Source organism: Tachyglossus aculeatus, chromosome 10 (genome assembly GCF_015852505.1).
Source record: "Tachyglossus aculeatus isolate mTacAcu1 chromosome 10, mTacAcu1.pri, whole genome shotgun sequence".
In the NCBI taxonomy this organism is placed as follows: domain Eukaryota; kingdom Metazoa; phylum Chordata; class Mammalia; order Monotremata; family Tachyglossidae; genus Tachyglossus; species Tachyglossus aculeatus.
Genome location: NC_052075.1, coordinates 52,199,171 through 52,212,825, shown reverse-complemented (window position 1 = coordinate 52,212,825; position 13,655 = coordinate 52,199,171). Strand labels below are relative to the sequence as shown.

The window sequence follows — 13,655 nt, the reverse complement described above, 5'->3', positions numbered from 1 at the left end:
GATTTGAACCCATGACCGTGCTCTTTCCGCTGAGCCATGGGTCCTATTTCCATCGTTACCGCCCTATCAGGGAGGACCCCCTTAAATTTAAAGAGCCCAGGGGCCTCGAGCAAAATAAACGTTTTCCAACTCTAAGATCGGCAGGAGTTCCTTTAACGGTGGAAAGTCTAGTGGTGGAGACGGGGAGGAGGAGGCTGGGAATAATAAATGAATAACTGTGGTATTTGTTGAGCACTTACTGTGTGTCAAGCGATGTACTAAGCGCTGAGGGGTGGAGGCGGGGAATACCAGCAAATCGGGCCGGGTACAGACCCTGTTCCATGCAGGGCTCACAGTCTCAATCCCCATTTTACAGATGAGGCCCAGAGAAGTGAAGTGACTTTACCGGTGTCACACAGCAGACAAGTGATGGAGGCGGGGTTCGAACCAGGTCCTCCCGACTCCCAGGATGGGCTCTAGCCATTAGGCCACACTGCTTCTCACTGGGAAGACCACCCCCCACGTCGGTGGCCGAGGGGGACCCCCGTCCCGCCTCGTCCTCGGAACCAGAGCCGACCCCGTACTTACCCACCGAGGCCAGGTTTCCGTAGCCCTCCCACGGGACGTCCCTGTAGACCTCCTTCCGGGTGCGATCCGGACGCCGACCTTCCTCCTGGGGAATGAGACGACGGAGAAGGCGTCTATTACCGCGTGTCTTTAGGTGATATACTGTATGAGGCAAAACTATTTGAATTTTGATATCATCATCAATCGTATTTATTGAGCGCTCACTGTGTGCAGAGCACTGTACTAAGCGCTTGGGAAGTCCAAGTTGGCAGCATATAGAGACGGTCCCTACCCAACAGTGGGCTCACAGTCTAAAAGACTGTGTCCAACCTGATTAGCTGCTGCACTGTCAAAAGCTACAATTCCTTGAACTTAGAGAATATATTTTTCCTCGGGCTCTAAAAGGGCATTTTACTCATGGAGGAGGAGGTATAAGAGAGGTGGTAGTATCACAATTTTATGACTAATGAATTAAGACAAAGTGGAATTACAACCTTTCCATATTGCAAGTCAATCAATCAATCAACCGTATTTATTGAGCGCTTACTGTGTGCAAAGCACTGGACTAAAGTCAGTTGTACAATCAGGAATGTGACTCAGGCCTTCTGACTCCTTGGATCAATAGTCCCTCAAGTTTTCCTGCTGACATCTTTTAGTGTCTTTCCATTTCATTCTCCCAAATCATTTATTAATTTTACTTGTACATATTTATTCTATCTATTTTATTCTGTTAATATGTTTTGTTTTGTTCTCTGTCTCCCCCTTCTAGACTGTGAGCCCACTGTTGGGTAGGGACCGTCTCTACATGTTGCCAAATTGTACTTCCCCAGCGCTTAGTACAGTGCTCTGCACACAGTAAGCGCTCAATAAATATGATTGAATGAATGAATGAATCCCTTGTGGCCCCACTCTCTAGTAGGGTGATTACCAGGGGGAGCACTGTGGCTCAGTGGAAAGAGCCCAGGCTTTGGAGTCAGAGGTCATGGGTTCAAATCCTGGCTCCGCCAATTGCCAGCTGTGTGACTTTGGGCAAGTCACTTCACTTCTCTGGGCCCCAGTTACCTCATCTGTAAAATGGGGATGAAGACTGTGAGCCCCCCGTGGGACAACCTGATCACCTTGTAACCTCCCCAGCGCTTAGAACAGTGCTTTGCACATAGTAAGCGCTTAATAAATGCTATCATTTTTATTATTATGGGTGAGGGAGGTTACCAGCTGTGTGACTTTGGGCAAGTCACTTAACTTCTCTTTGCCCCAGTTACCTCATCTGTAAAATGGGGATGAAGACTGTGAGCCCCCCGTGGGACAACCTGATCACCCTGTAACCTCCCCAGGGCTTAGAACAGTGCTTGGCACATAGTAAGCGCTTAATAAATGCTATCATTATTATTATTACGGGTGAGGGAGGTTACCAGCTGTGTGACTTTGGGCAAGTCACTTAACTCCTCTTTGCCCCAGTTCCCTCATCTGTAAAATGGGGGTGAAGACTGTGAGCCCGCCGTGGGACAACCTGATCACCTTGTAACCTCCCCAGCGCTTAGAACAGTGCTTTGCACGTAGTAAGTGCTTAATAAATGCTATCATTATTATTATTATGGGTGAGGGAGGGGGTGACAGGAAGTGTTCTAGACAGGGTCCCCCACAGAAGATGGGGCCTCTGGGGGATAGAAGGGAGAAGACGAGGGGAGAGCTGAGGGGACGGGGAAGTAGCGTGGCTTACTGCACAGAGCCCAGGAGTCAGAAGCGCTTAGTACAGTGCCTGGCACATAGTAAGCATTTACAATTACCACACACACTAAAAAAACAAGCTCACCAGGGACCCGACCGGGAGCAGCGTGGCAGGCATCGTCTCGTCTCCGGTGTTCCCCGGCGGAACGTGGGCCGGAAGTCGGGGGGCGGGCAGGACTGAGGGAGGAGAGGCGTGGAACCAGGGGCCAGTTGGACCTTGCAGTTGTGTCCCTCGTTGGCCACTCTCTGGACCCCGAGGACCCGTTCCTAGATGCCCTGCCAGTCCTCTCCCCGCTTGAATGCCCTCCCTCCCAACATCCGCCAAGCAAGCTCTCTTCCTCCCTTCAAGGCCCTACTGAGAGCTCACCTCCTCCAGGAGGCCTTCCCACACTCATCCCCCTCCTTCCTCTCCCCCTCTACCCCCTCTCCACCCCTCCCGTTTTACCTCCTTCCCTTCCCCACAGCACCTGTATATATGTTTGTACAGATTTATTACTGCATCAGCCTTCTCTCTGATCTCCCATCCTCATGTCTCTCCCCACTTCAATCCATACTTCATGCTGCTGCCCGGATTATCTTTGTCCAGAAACGCTCTGGGCATATTACTCCCCTCCTCAAAAATCTCCAGTGGCTACCGATCAATCTGCGCATCAGGCAGAAACTCCTCACCCTGGGCTTCAAGGCTGTCCATCCATCCCCTCGCCCCCTCCTACCTCCCCTCCCTTCTCTCCTTCTCCAGCCCAGCCCGCACCCTCCGCTCCTCCGCCGCTAATCTCCTCCCCGTACCTCGTTCTTGCCTGTCCCGCCATCGACCCCCGGCCCACGTCATCCCCCGGGCCTGGAATGCCCCCAATCCCTCTGCCCATCCGCCAAGCTCGCTCTCTTCCTCCCTTCAAGGCCCTGCTGAGAGCTCACCTCCTCCAGGAGGCCTTCCCACACTGAGCGCCTTCCTTCCTCTCCCCCTCGTCCCCCTCTCCATCCCCCCCATCTTACCTCCTTCCCTTCCCCACAGCACCTGTATATTTGTATATATGTTTGTACATATTCATTACTCTATTTATTTATTTATTTTACTTGTACATATCTATTCTATTTATTTTATTTTGTTAGTATGTTTGGTTTTGCTCTCCGTCTCCCCCTTTTAGACTGTGAGCCCACTGTTGGGTAGGGACTGTCTCTATATGTTGCCAACTTGGACTTCCCAAGCACTTAGTCCAGTGCTCTGCACACAGTAAGCGCTCAATAAATACAATTGATGATGATGATGATGATTACTCTATTTATTTTACTTGTACATATCTATTCTATTTATTTTATTCTGTTAATATGTTTGGTTTTGTTCTCTGGCTCCCCCTTCTAGACTGTGAGCCCACTGTTGGGTAGGGACCGGCTCTATATGTTGCCAACTTGGACTTCCCAAGCGCTTAGTACAGTGCTCTGCACACAGTAAGTGCTCAATAAATACGATTGATTGATTGATTGATTGAATGGGGTGAACCAGTGGGGCTCAACCCCTCGGGGGACCCCAGACTCCGACCGCTCTAGTGAGGAGAGGCCAGGCTCCGGGAATCTCACATTTTCCTTCTTACACTGACCCCAATGACACAACACCGCTGTACCTTCTCAGCCCAGGGCACACAGCCTGGCAAATGGGCAAATTTTTGACCTCAAATATTTTCTTAATAAGAGCCCACCCTAGGGACTTATTTTTTTCTTTTACATAGTATTTCTTGAGCGCTTACTATGTGCTGGGCACTGAACTAAGTGCCAAAGTACTTTTAGACTGTGAGCCCACTGCTGGGTAGGGACTGTCTCTCTATGTTACCAACTTGTACTTCCCAAGCGCTTAGTACAGTGCTCTGCACACAGTAAGCGCTCAATAAATACGATTGATGATGATGATGATGATGATGAAAGTAGACAGAGAAGCAGTGTGGCTCGGTGGAAAGAGCCCGGGCTTGGGAGTCAGAGGTCAGGGGTTCTAATCCCGGCTCCCCCACGTGTCCGCTGTGTGATCCTGGGCAAGTCACTTAACTTCTCTGAGCCTCAGTTCCCTCATCTGTAAAATGGGGATTAATCAATCAATCAATCAATCAATCGTATTTATTGAGCACTTACTGTGTGCAGAGCACTGCACTAAGCGCTTGGGAAGTCCAAGTTGGCAACATATAGAGACAGTCCCTACCCAACAGTGGGCTCACAGACTAAAAGGGGGAGACAGAGAACAAAACCAAACATACTAACAAAATAAAATAGAATAGATATGTACAAGTAAAATAAATAAATAAATAAATAGAGTAATAAATATGTACAAACATATATACATATATACAGGTGCAGTGGGGAAGGGAAGGAGGTAAGATGAGGGGGATGGAGAGGGGGACAAGATTAAGACTGTGAGCCCCCCATGGGACAACCTGATCAACTTGTATCCCCCCCGGCGCTTAGGACAGTGCTTTGCACAGAGTAAGCGCTTAACAAATGCCATCATTATTATAGAGGCTAATCAGGTTGGACACAGTCCACGTCCCACAGAGTCTTCATCAATCAATCACATTTATTGAGCGTTTACTGTGTGCAGAGCACTGTACTAAGCGCTTGGGAAGTACAAGTTGGCAACATAATCCCCATTTTCCAGATGAGGAACTGAGGCCCAGGGAAGTGAAGTGACTGGCCCACGGTCACACGGCAGACAAGAGGGGGAGCGGGATTAGAAACCAGGTGCGACTCCTCTACGTGGATTCGACGGCAGCATTTTTGTTATGTTTCTTCCGTGAAACAATATTCATTATTATTATTATTATTTATTTTACTTGTACATATCTATTCTATTTTATTTTGTAGTATGTTTGGTTTTGTCTCCCCCTTTTAGACTGCGAGCCCACTGTTGGGTAGGGACTGTCTCTATATGTTGCCAATTTGTACTTCCTAAGCGCTTAGTACAGTGCTCTGCACACAGTAAGCGCTCAATAAATACGATTGATGATGATGATGGTGAAACTGTGTTTGACCTGATTTGCCTGTATCCACCCCAGGGCTTAGCGCAGCGTCTGGCACATAGTAAGCGCTTAACGATTACCACGTGTGGCCTGGTGGATAGAGCCCGGGAGGCAGAAGGACCCGATTTTTAATCCCGGCTCAGCCACGTGTCGGCTGTGGACTTTGGGCAAGTCACTTCATTTCTCTGGCCCTCAGTTACCTCACCTGTAAAATGGGGATGAAGACTATGAGCTCGCTGTGGGCAGGGAATGGGTCTGTTTATTGTTGTACTGTGATCTCCCAAGCACTTAGTACAGTGCTCTGCACAGGGTAAGCGCTTGGTAAATATGATTGAATGAATAAATGAGCCCCGCGAGGGACAGGGACTGATCTACCTCAGCGCTCAGTTCAGTGCCGGCGCCCACTAAGCACTTGAAGGATAGAGCCCGTGCCTGGGATTTTATTTTTAATAACATTTATTAAGCGCTTACTATGTGCAAAGCACCATCCTAAGCGCTGGGGAGGTTACAAGGTGATCAGGTTGTCCCACGGGGGGCTCACAGTCTTAAACCCCATTTTACAGATGAGGGAACTGAGGCAGAGAAGCGAAGTGAGTTGCCCGAAGTCGCACAGTCCCGGCTCTGCCACTTAAAGTTGGCATTTGTTAAGCGCTTACTAGGTGCAAAGCACTGTTCTAAGCACTGGGGAGGTTACAAGGTGATCAGGTTGTCCCACGGGGGGTCACAGTCTTAAACCCCATTTTACAGATGAGGGAACTAAGGCGCAGAGAAGTGAAGTGACTTGCCCCAAGTCGCACAGTCCCGGCTCTGCCACTTAAAGTTGGCATTTGTTAAGCGCTTACTATGTGCAAAGCACTGTTCTAAGCGCTGGGGGGGACACACAAAGTGATCAGGTTGTCCCACGTGGGGCTCACAGTCTTAATCCCCATTTTACAGATGAGGTAACAGAGGCTCAGAGAAGTGAAGTGCCTTGCCCAAGGTCACACAGCAGACGTGTGGCGGGGTCGGGATTGGAACCCATGACCTCTGACTCCAAAGCCCGGGCTCTTTCCACTGAGTCATGCCGCACTTGTCTGCTGTGTGACCTTGGGCCCGTCACGTCGCTTCTCCGGGCCTCGGTGCCCCCACCTGCAAAATGGGGATTGAGATTGTGAGCCCCACACGGGGACCTATTTACCCGTACCCACCCCAGCGCTTAGTAGAGTGCCTGGCACTGCTGAGAGCTCACCTCCTCTGCTGAGACCTCACCTCCTCCAGGAGGCCTTCCCAGACTGAGCCCCTTCCTTCCTCTCCCCCTCGTCCCCCTCTCCATCCCCCCATCTTACCTCCTTCCCTTCCCCACAGCACCTGTATATATGTATATATGGTTGTACATATTTATTACTCTATTTATTTATTTTGCTTGTACATATCTATCCTATTTATTTTATTTTGTTGGTATGTTTGCTTTTGTTCTCCGCCTCCCCCTTTTAGACTGTGAGCCCACTGTTGGGTAGGGACTGTCTCTATGTGTTGCCAGTTTGTACTTCCCAAGCGCTTAGTACAGTGCTCTGCACATAGTAAGCGCTCAATAAATATGATTGATTGATTGATTGGCACACAGTAAGCGCTTAACAAATACCCCAGTTATTACTGTTGATTATTAAATACCATTAAAAGAGCCGTTCCACCCGACATCTCTTCCTCTCCTGCCCCGCCGTGCCAGCCAACGGCCCGCCTGTCCCCGGGGGACTCCCGGCCGCTCACCGCCATCCCGATTCTGGAGAAGGACGGGCTCCTCTTTGAGGCCGGCTCTCGGCGGCTGCTCCGGTCCGGGATGCGGGATGCGCGGCCCCTCCTGCCGGGACCCTCCTTTCGGGTGGGACTCCATCCGGAAGCTCAGGGCCTCTGTCGCTTCGGAGAGAACGTCCTGTCCGTGCACCTGGACCGTGACCTGGGGGGAAAACCCCGTCTCAGTCCCCGCTGGGGATGGGGACGGGGCAGGAGCGGGCGGGATGGGGAATCAGAGGGGGGTCCGGGGGGTACGGCATGGGCCCGGGGGTCAGAAAGACCTGGGTTCTAATCCTGCCTCCGCTACCTGTCTGCTGAGTGACCCTGGGTGAGTCACTTCACTTTTAAACTGTGAGCCCACTGTTGGGTAGGGACCGTCTCTCTATGTTGCCAACTTGGACTTCCCAAGCGCTTAGTCCAGTGCTCGGCACACAGTAGGCGCTCAATAAATACGATTGATTGATTCTCTGGGTCTCAGTAACCTCTGTAAAATGGGGATTAATAATAATAACAATAATAATAAGAATGACATTTATAAAGCGCTTACTCTGTGCAAAGCACTGTTCTAAGCGCTGGGGAGGCTACAAGGAGATCAGGTTGTCCCACGGGGGGCGCACAGTCTTCATCCCCATTTTACAGATGAGGGAACTGAGGCACAGAGAAGTGAAGTGACTTGCCCAAAGTCACCCAGCTGGCAATTGGCAGAGTCTGGATTCGAGCCCATGACCCCTGACTCCAAAGCCCGGGCTCTTTCCACTGAGCCATGCTGCTTCTCTTAATAATAATAATAATAATAATGACATTTATTAAGCACTTACCATGTGCAAAGCACTGTTCTAAGCGCTGGGGAGGTTACAAGGAGATCAGGTTGTCCCACAGGGGGCGCACAGTCTTCATCCCCATTTTACAGATGAGGGAACTGAGGCACAGAGAAGTGAAGTGACTTGCCCAAAGTCACCCAGCTGACAATTGGCGGAGCTGGGATTCGAACCCATGACCCCTGACTCCAAAGCCCCTGCTCTTTCCACTGAGGCACACTGCTTCTCTTAATAATAATAATAATGACATTTATTAAGCGCTTTCTATGTGCAGAGCACTGTTCTAAGTGCTGGGGAGGTTGCAAGGAGATCAGGTTGTCCCACGTGGGGCTCACAGTCTTCATCCCCATTTTACAGATGAGGGAACTGAGGCACAGAGAAGTGAAGTGACTTGCCCAAAGTCACCCAGCTGACAATTGGCGGAGCCTGGATTCGAACCCATGACCCCTGACTCCAAAGCCCGGGCTCTTTCCACTGAGCCACGCTGCTTCTGGGGAACCCCATGTGGGACAAGGACTATGTCCAACCTGATTAACTCACATCTACCCCAGCGCTTGCTTGGCATATAGTAAACATTTAACAACTACCATTATTATTATTATTATTATTATTATTATTATTATTATTATTATTATTATTAAAACCCTGAAGGCATAGGGACCCACAGCTACCGTCCTGGTGCAAAAAGTTCAGGACTGAGGCGCAGAAGACCCAGATTTGAATCCCAACTCCACCACTGGCCTGCTGTGTGACCTTGGACAAGTCACTTACACTCTCCTATTTATTTCATTCACTCATTAATTCAATCGTATTTATTGAGCGCTTACTGTGTGCAGAGCACTGTACTAAGCGCTTGGGAAGTCCAAGTCGCCAACATCTAGAGCCGGTCCCTACCCAACAGCGGGCTCACAGTCTAGAAGGGGGGAGACAGACAACAAAACAAAACATATGAACAAAATAAAATAGATTTATATTAATTATATTTATATTAATATCTCCCCCTCTAGACTGCGAGCTCGTTGTGAGCCAGAAATGTACCTGTTAATTGTTATATTGTGCTCTCCCAAGTGCTCAGTACAGTGCTTTGCACACAGTCAGCGCTCTGTAAATACGATTGGATGAATGAATAATAACAATAATAATAATTACGGCATTCATTAAGCGCTTACTAGGTTTCAGGCACTGTTCTAAGCACTGGGGTGGATACAAGATAATCAGGTCGGACACAGTCCCCGTCCCAAATAAGGCTCACAGTCTTAGAAGCAGCGTGGCTCAGTGGAAAGAACACGGACTTTGGAGTCAGAGGTCGTGGGTTCAAATCCCAGCTCCTCCACTTGTCTGCTGTGTGACTTTGGGCAAGTCACTTCACTTCTCTGGGCCTCAGTTACCCCATCTGTAAAATGAAGATGAAGACTGGGAGCCCCACGTGGGACAACCCGATCACCTTGTATCTACCCCAGCGCTTAGAACAGTGCTCAGCACATAGAAAGTGCTTAACAAATGCATTATTATTATTCCCCATTTTAGAGAAGCAGCGTGGCTTAGTGGAAACAGCACGGGCTTGGGAGTGAGAGGACACGTGTTCGAATCCTGACTCCGCCACTGGTCAGCTACGTGACTTTGGGCAAGTCACTTAACTTCTCTGTGCCTCAGTTACCTCAGCTGTAAAATGGGGATGAAGACCGTGAGTCCCACGTGGGACAGCCTGATTACCTTGTATCACCCCGGTGCTTAGAACTCTATTTATTTATTACTCTATTTATTTATTCTATTACTCTATTTATTTATTTATTTTATTTTACTTGTACATATTTATTCTATTTATTTTATTTTGTTAATATGTTTTGTTTCGTTGTCTGTCTCCCCCTTCTAGACTGTGAGCCCGCTGTTGGGTAGGGACCGTCTCTCTGTGTTGCCAACTTGGACTTCCCAAGCGCTTAGTCCAGTGCTCTGCACACAGTAAGCGCTCAATAAATACGACTGAATGAATGAACAGTGCGTGGCACATAGGGAGGGCTTAACGAACACCACCATCTTCATCATTATTATTATCATTATTCACTAAACCACATTCTATTGCTCTACCCCAGCGCTTAGAACAGTGCTTGGCACATAGTAAACGCTTAACAAATACCATCATTATCACGCTGCTAAGAAGCAGCGTGGCTCAGTGGACAAGAGCCCGGGCTTTGGAGTCAGAGGTCACGGGTTCAAATCCCGACTCAACCACTTGTCAGCTGGGTGACTTTGGGCCAGTCACTTCACTTCTCTGGGCCTCAGTTCCCTCATCTGTAAAATGGGGATGAAGACTGTGAGCCCCCCGCGGGACAACCTGATCACTTTGTAACCTCCCCGGCGCTTAGAACGGTGCTTTGCACCTAGTAAGCGCGTAATAAATGCCATTATTATTATTATTATTTTACAGATGAGGGAATCAATCAATCAATCAACCGGATTTATTGAGCGCTTACTGTGTGCAGAGCACTGTACTAAGCGCTTGGGAAGTACAAGTTGGCAACATATAGAGACAGTCCCTACCCAACAGTGGGCTCACAGTCTAAAAGGGAACTGAGGCACAGAGACGTTCAGTGCCCAAGGTCCCCCAGCAGACAAGTGAGAGAGCTGGGATTTGAACCCACAACCTTCCGACTCCTAGTCTATCCACGAGTCCACGCTGAACCAACCGACCAAGCAACTGTTTGAAAATAGGGGAGCGGGCAGGTCTCGTCCCCTCCTCTGTAGGTGAGGCCGTCCCTTCTCCTGGGCTCAGAAGTCAATCAGTCAATCAATCAATCGTATTTATTTATTATTCTATTTATTTTATTTTGTTAGTACGTTTGGTTTTGTTCTCTGTCTCCCCCTTTTAGACTGTGAGCCCACTGTTGGGTAGGGACCGTCTCTATAAGTTGCCAATTTGTACTTCCCAAGCGCTTAGTACAGTGCTCTCCACATAGTAAGCGCTCAATAAATACGATTGATGATGATGATGATGATTTATTGAGCGCTTCCTGTGTGCAGAGCACTGGACTAAGCGCTTGGGAAGTCCAAGTTGGCAACATATAGAGACGGTCCCTACCCAAAAGCGGGCTCACCTTCTAGAAGGGGGAGACAGACAACAAAACAAAACATATTAACAAAATAAAATAAATAGAATAAACATGTGCAAATAAAATCAGTAAATAAAGAGTAATATAAGATAAATAAATAAATAAATAAATAAATAGAGTAATACACATGGTGAGAGCCCGCTGCGGGACAAGGCCTGCGTCCAACCCGATCTCCTTGGGAGCCACTCCGGCGTTCATTCATTCATTCAATCGTATTTATTGAGCGCTTACTGTGTGCAGAGCACTGGACTAAGCGCTTGGGAAGTCCAAGCTGGCAACATATAGAGACGGTCCCTACCCAACAGCGGGCTCACCGTCTAGAAGGGGGAGACAGACAACAAAACAAAACACATTAACAAAATAAAATAAATAGAATAGACATGTACAAATAAAATCAGTAAATAAAGAGTAATATAAAATAGATATTTAAATAAATAAATAAATGAAGAATAATAAATAAATAAATAAATAAATAAATAAATAGATAAGTAAATGAATAAATAAATAAATAAATAAATAAATAGAGTAATGCACATGGTGAGAGCCCGCTGCGGGACAAGGCCTGCGTCCAACCCGATCTCCTTGGGAGCCACCCCGGCGTTCATTCATTCATTCAATCGTATTTATTGAGCGCTTACTGTGTGCAGAGCACTGGACTAAGCGCTTGGGAAGTCCAAGCTGGCAACATATAGAGACGGTCCCTACCCAACAGCGGGCTCACCGTCTAGAAGGGGGAGACAGACAACAAAACAAAACACATTAACAAAATAAAATAAATAGAATAGACATGTACAAATAAAATCAGTAAATAAAGAGTAATATAAGATAGATAAATAAATAAATAAAAATAAATAAAAATAAATTAATAAAAAATAATAAATAAATAAATAAGCAATAAATAAATATAAATAAACAAATAAATAATAAATAAATAATGGATGAATGAATGGATGAATGAATAAATGAATGAATAAATAAATAATAAATAACAATAAATGAATGAATGAATGAACGAATGAACGAACGAATGAATGAATGAATGAATGAATGAATGAAGTAATACACATGGTGAGAGCCTGCTGCGGGACAAGGCCTGCGTCCAACCCGATCTCCTTGGGAGCCACCCCGGCGTTCATTCATTCATTCAATCGTATTTATTGAGCGCTTACCGTGTGCAGAGCACTGGACTAAGCGCTTGGGAAGTCCAAGTTGGCAACATCTAGAGACGGTCCCTACCCAACAGTGGGCTCACAGTCTAGAAAAGGAGTCCTTTTGCTCACCCACAGTCTTGGTCTCAAGGTCTCCCGCTGCAGCCCCTCCACCAGGGCCACGGCCTCCTCTCCGCTCTCTGGCCTCCGCTCCCGCACCCGGGCCTGGATGTCGGCGGGCAGGACGGCGAGGAACTGCTCCAGGACCAGCAGCTCCAGGATCTGCTCCTTGGTGCGCCGGTCCGGACGCAGCCACCGCCGGCACAGCTCCCGGAGCCGGCCCAGGGCCTCGTGGGGTCTGGCGGCCTCCTGGTAGCGGAATCGCCTGAAACTCAGGCGGGAGGCCTCGGGGTCGGGGGGCTCCCGCTGCGGGACGGATGCCGGGGCCCAGGGCGAGATCTCTTCCTCCTCCAGTTTCACCATCTGGGATTCTTGGTGCTGCGAAGCTGGGATCGGGGGACTTAGGCAATAGGCCGCAGGCATCATCTGGCTTTTTGCTTGCTGACGGGGGCCGAAGTTCCGGACTTCAGAGCCTCTCTCCCTGGAGGAGCTATTTAAGGAGATTCTGGGGGAGGCCAGGAGAGCCGGATCTGTCAGGAAATGCTTTTGCCGCCCGCAAGTCTCCCCTCCTCCCAATCCCGGTCCCACTCCCGGGAATCTCTATCCCCCCCGAACACCCTGGTCCCGATTCTTGCGAGGACCCTTCAAGGCCCTACTGAGAGCTCACCTCCTCCAGGAGGCCTTCCCAGACTGAGCCCCTTCCTTCCTCTCCATCCCCCCCGCCTTACCTCCTTCCCTTCCCCACAGCACCTGTATATATGTATATATGTTTGTACATATTTATTACTCTATTCATTTATTTATTTTACCATCCCCCCGTCTTACCTCCTTCCCTTCCCCACAGCGCCTGTATATATGTATATATGTTTGTACATATTTATTACTCTATTTATTTATTTTACCATCCCCCCGTCTTACCTCCTTCCCTTCCCCACAGCACCTGTATATATGTATATATGTTTGTACATATTTATTACTCTATTTATTTTACTTGTACATATCTGTTCTATTTATTTTATTTTGTTAGTATGTTTGGTTTTGTCCTCTGTCTCCCCCTTTTAGACTGTGAGCCCACTGTTGAGGAGGCCTTCCCAGACTGAGCCCCTTCCTTCCTCTCCTCCTCGTCCCCCTCTCTATCCCCCCCATCTTACCTCCTTCCCTTCCCCACAGCACCTGTATATATGTATATATGTTTGTACATATTTATTACTCTATTTATTTATTTTACTTGTACATATCTATCCTATTTATTTTATTTTGTTAGTATGTTTGGTTTTGTTCTCTGTCTCCCCCTTTTAGACTGTGAGCCCACTGTTGGGTAGGGACTGTCTCTATATGTTGCCAATTTGTACTTCCCAAGTGCTTAGTACAGTGCTCTGCATATAGTAAGCGCTCAATAAATACGATTGATTGATTGAT

The 13,655-nt window shown here is 48.1% G+C and overlaps 1 protein-coding gene across 1 annotated transcript in view; it reads right to left on the bottom strand.

Moving 5' to 3' along the window:
- The window catches only part of LOC119932902, a 65,981-nt gene that overhangs the window by 1,780 nt on the left and 50,546 nt on the right, over positions 1–13,655 (bottom strand). Inside the window, exons 15-18 of the mRNA XM_038752028.1 lie at positions 12,249–12,741; positions 7,020–7,206; positions 2,360–2,451; positions 568–652 (exon numbers count right to left, since the gene is read on the bottom strand). Of these exons, the coding sequence (XP_038607956.1) occupies positions 568–652; positions 2,360–2,451; positions 7,020–7,206; positions 12,249–12,741 (857 nt within the window). The remainder of the gene's footprint in view (positions 1–567; positions 653–2,359; positions 2,452–7,019; positions 7,207–12,248; positions 12,742–13,655) is intronic.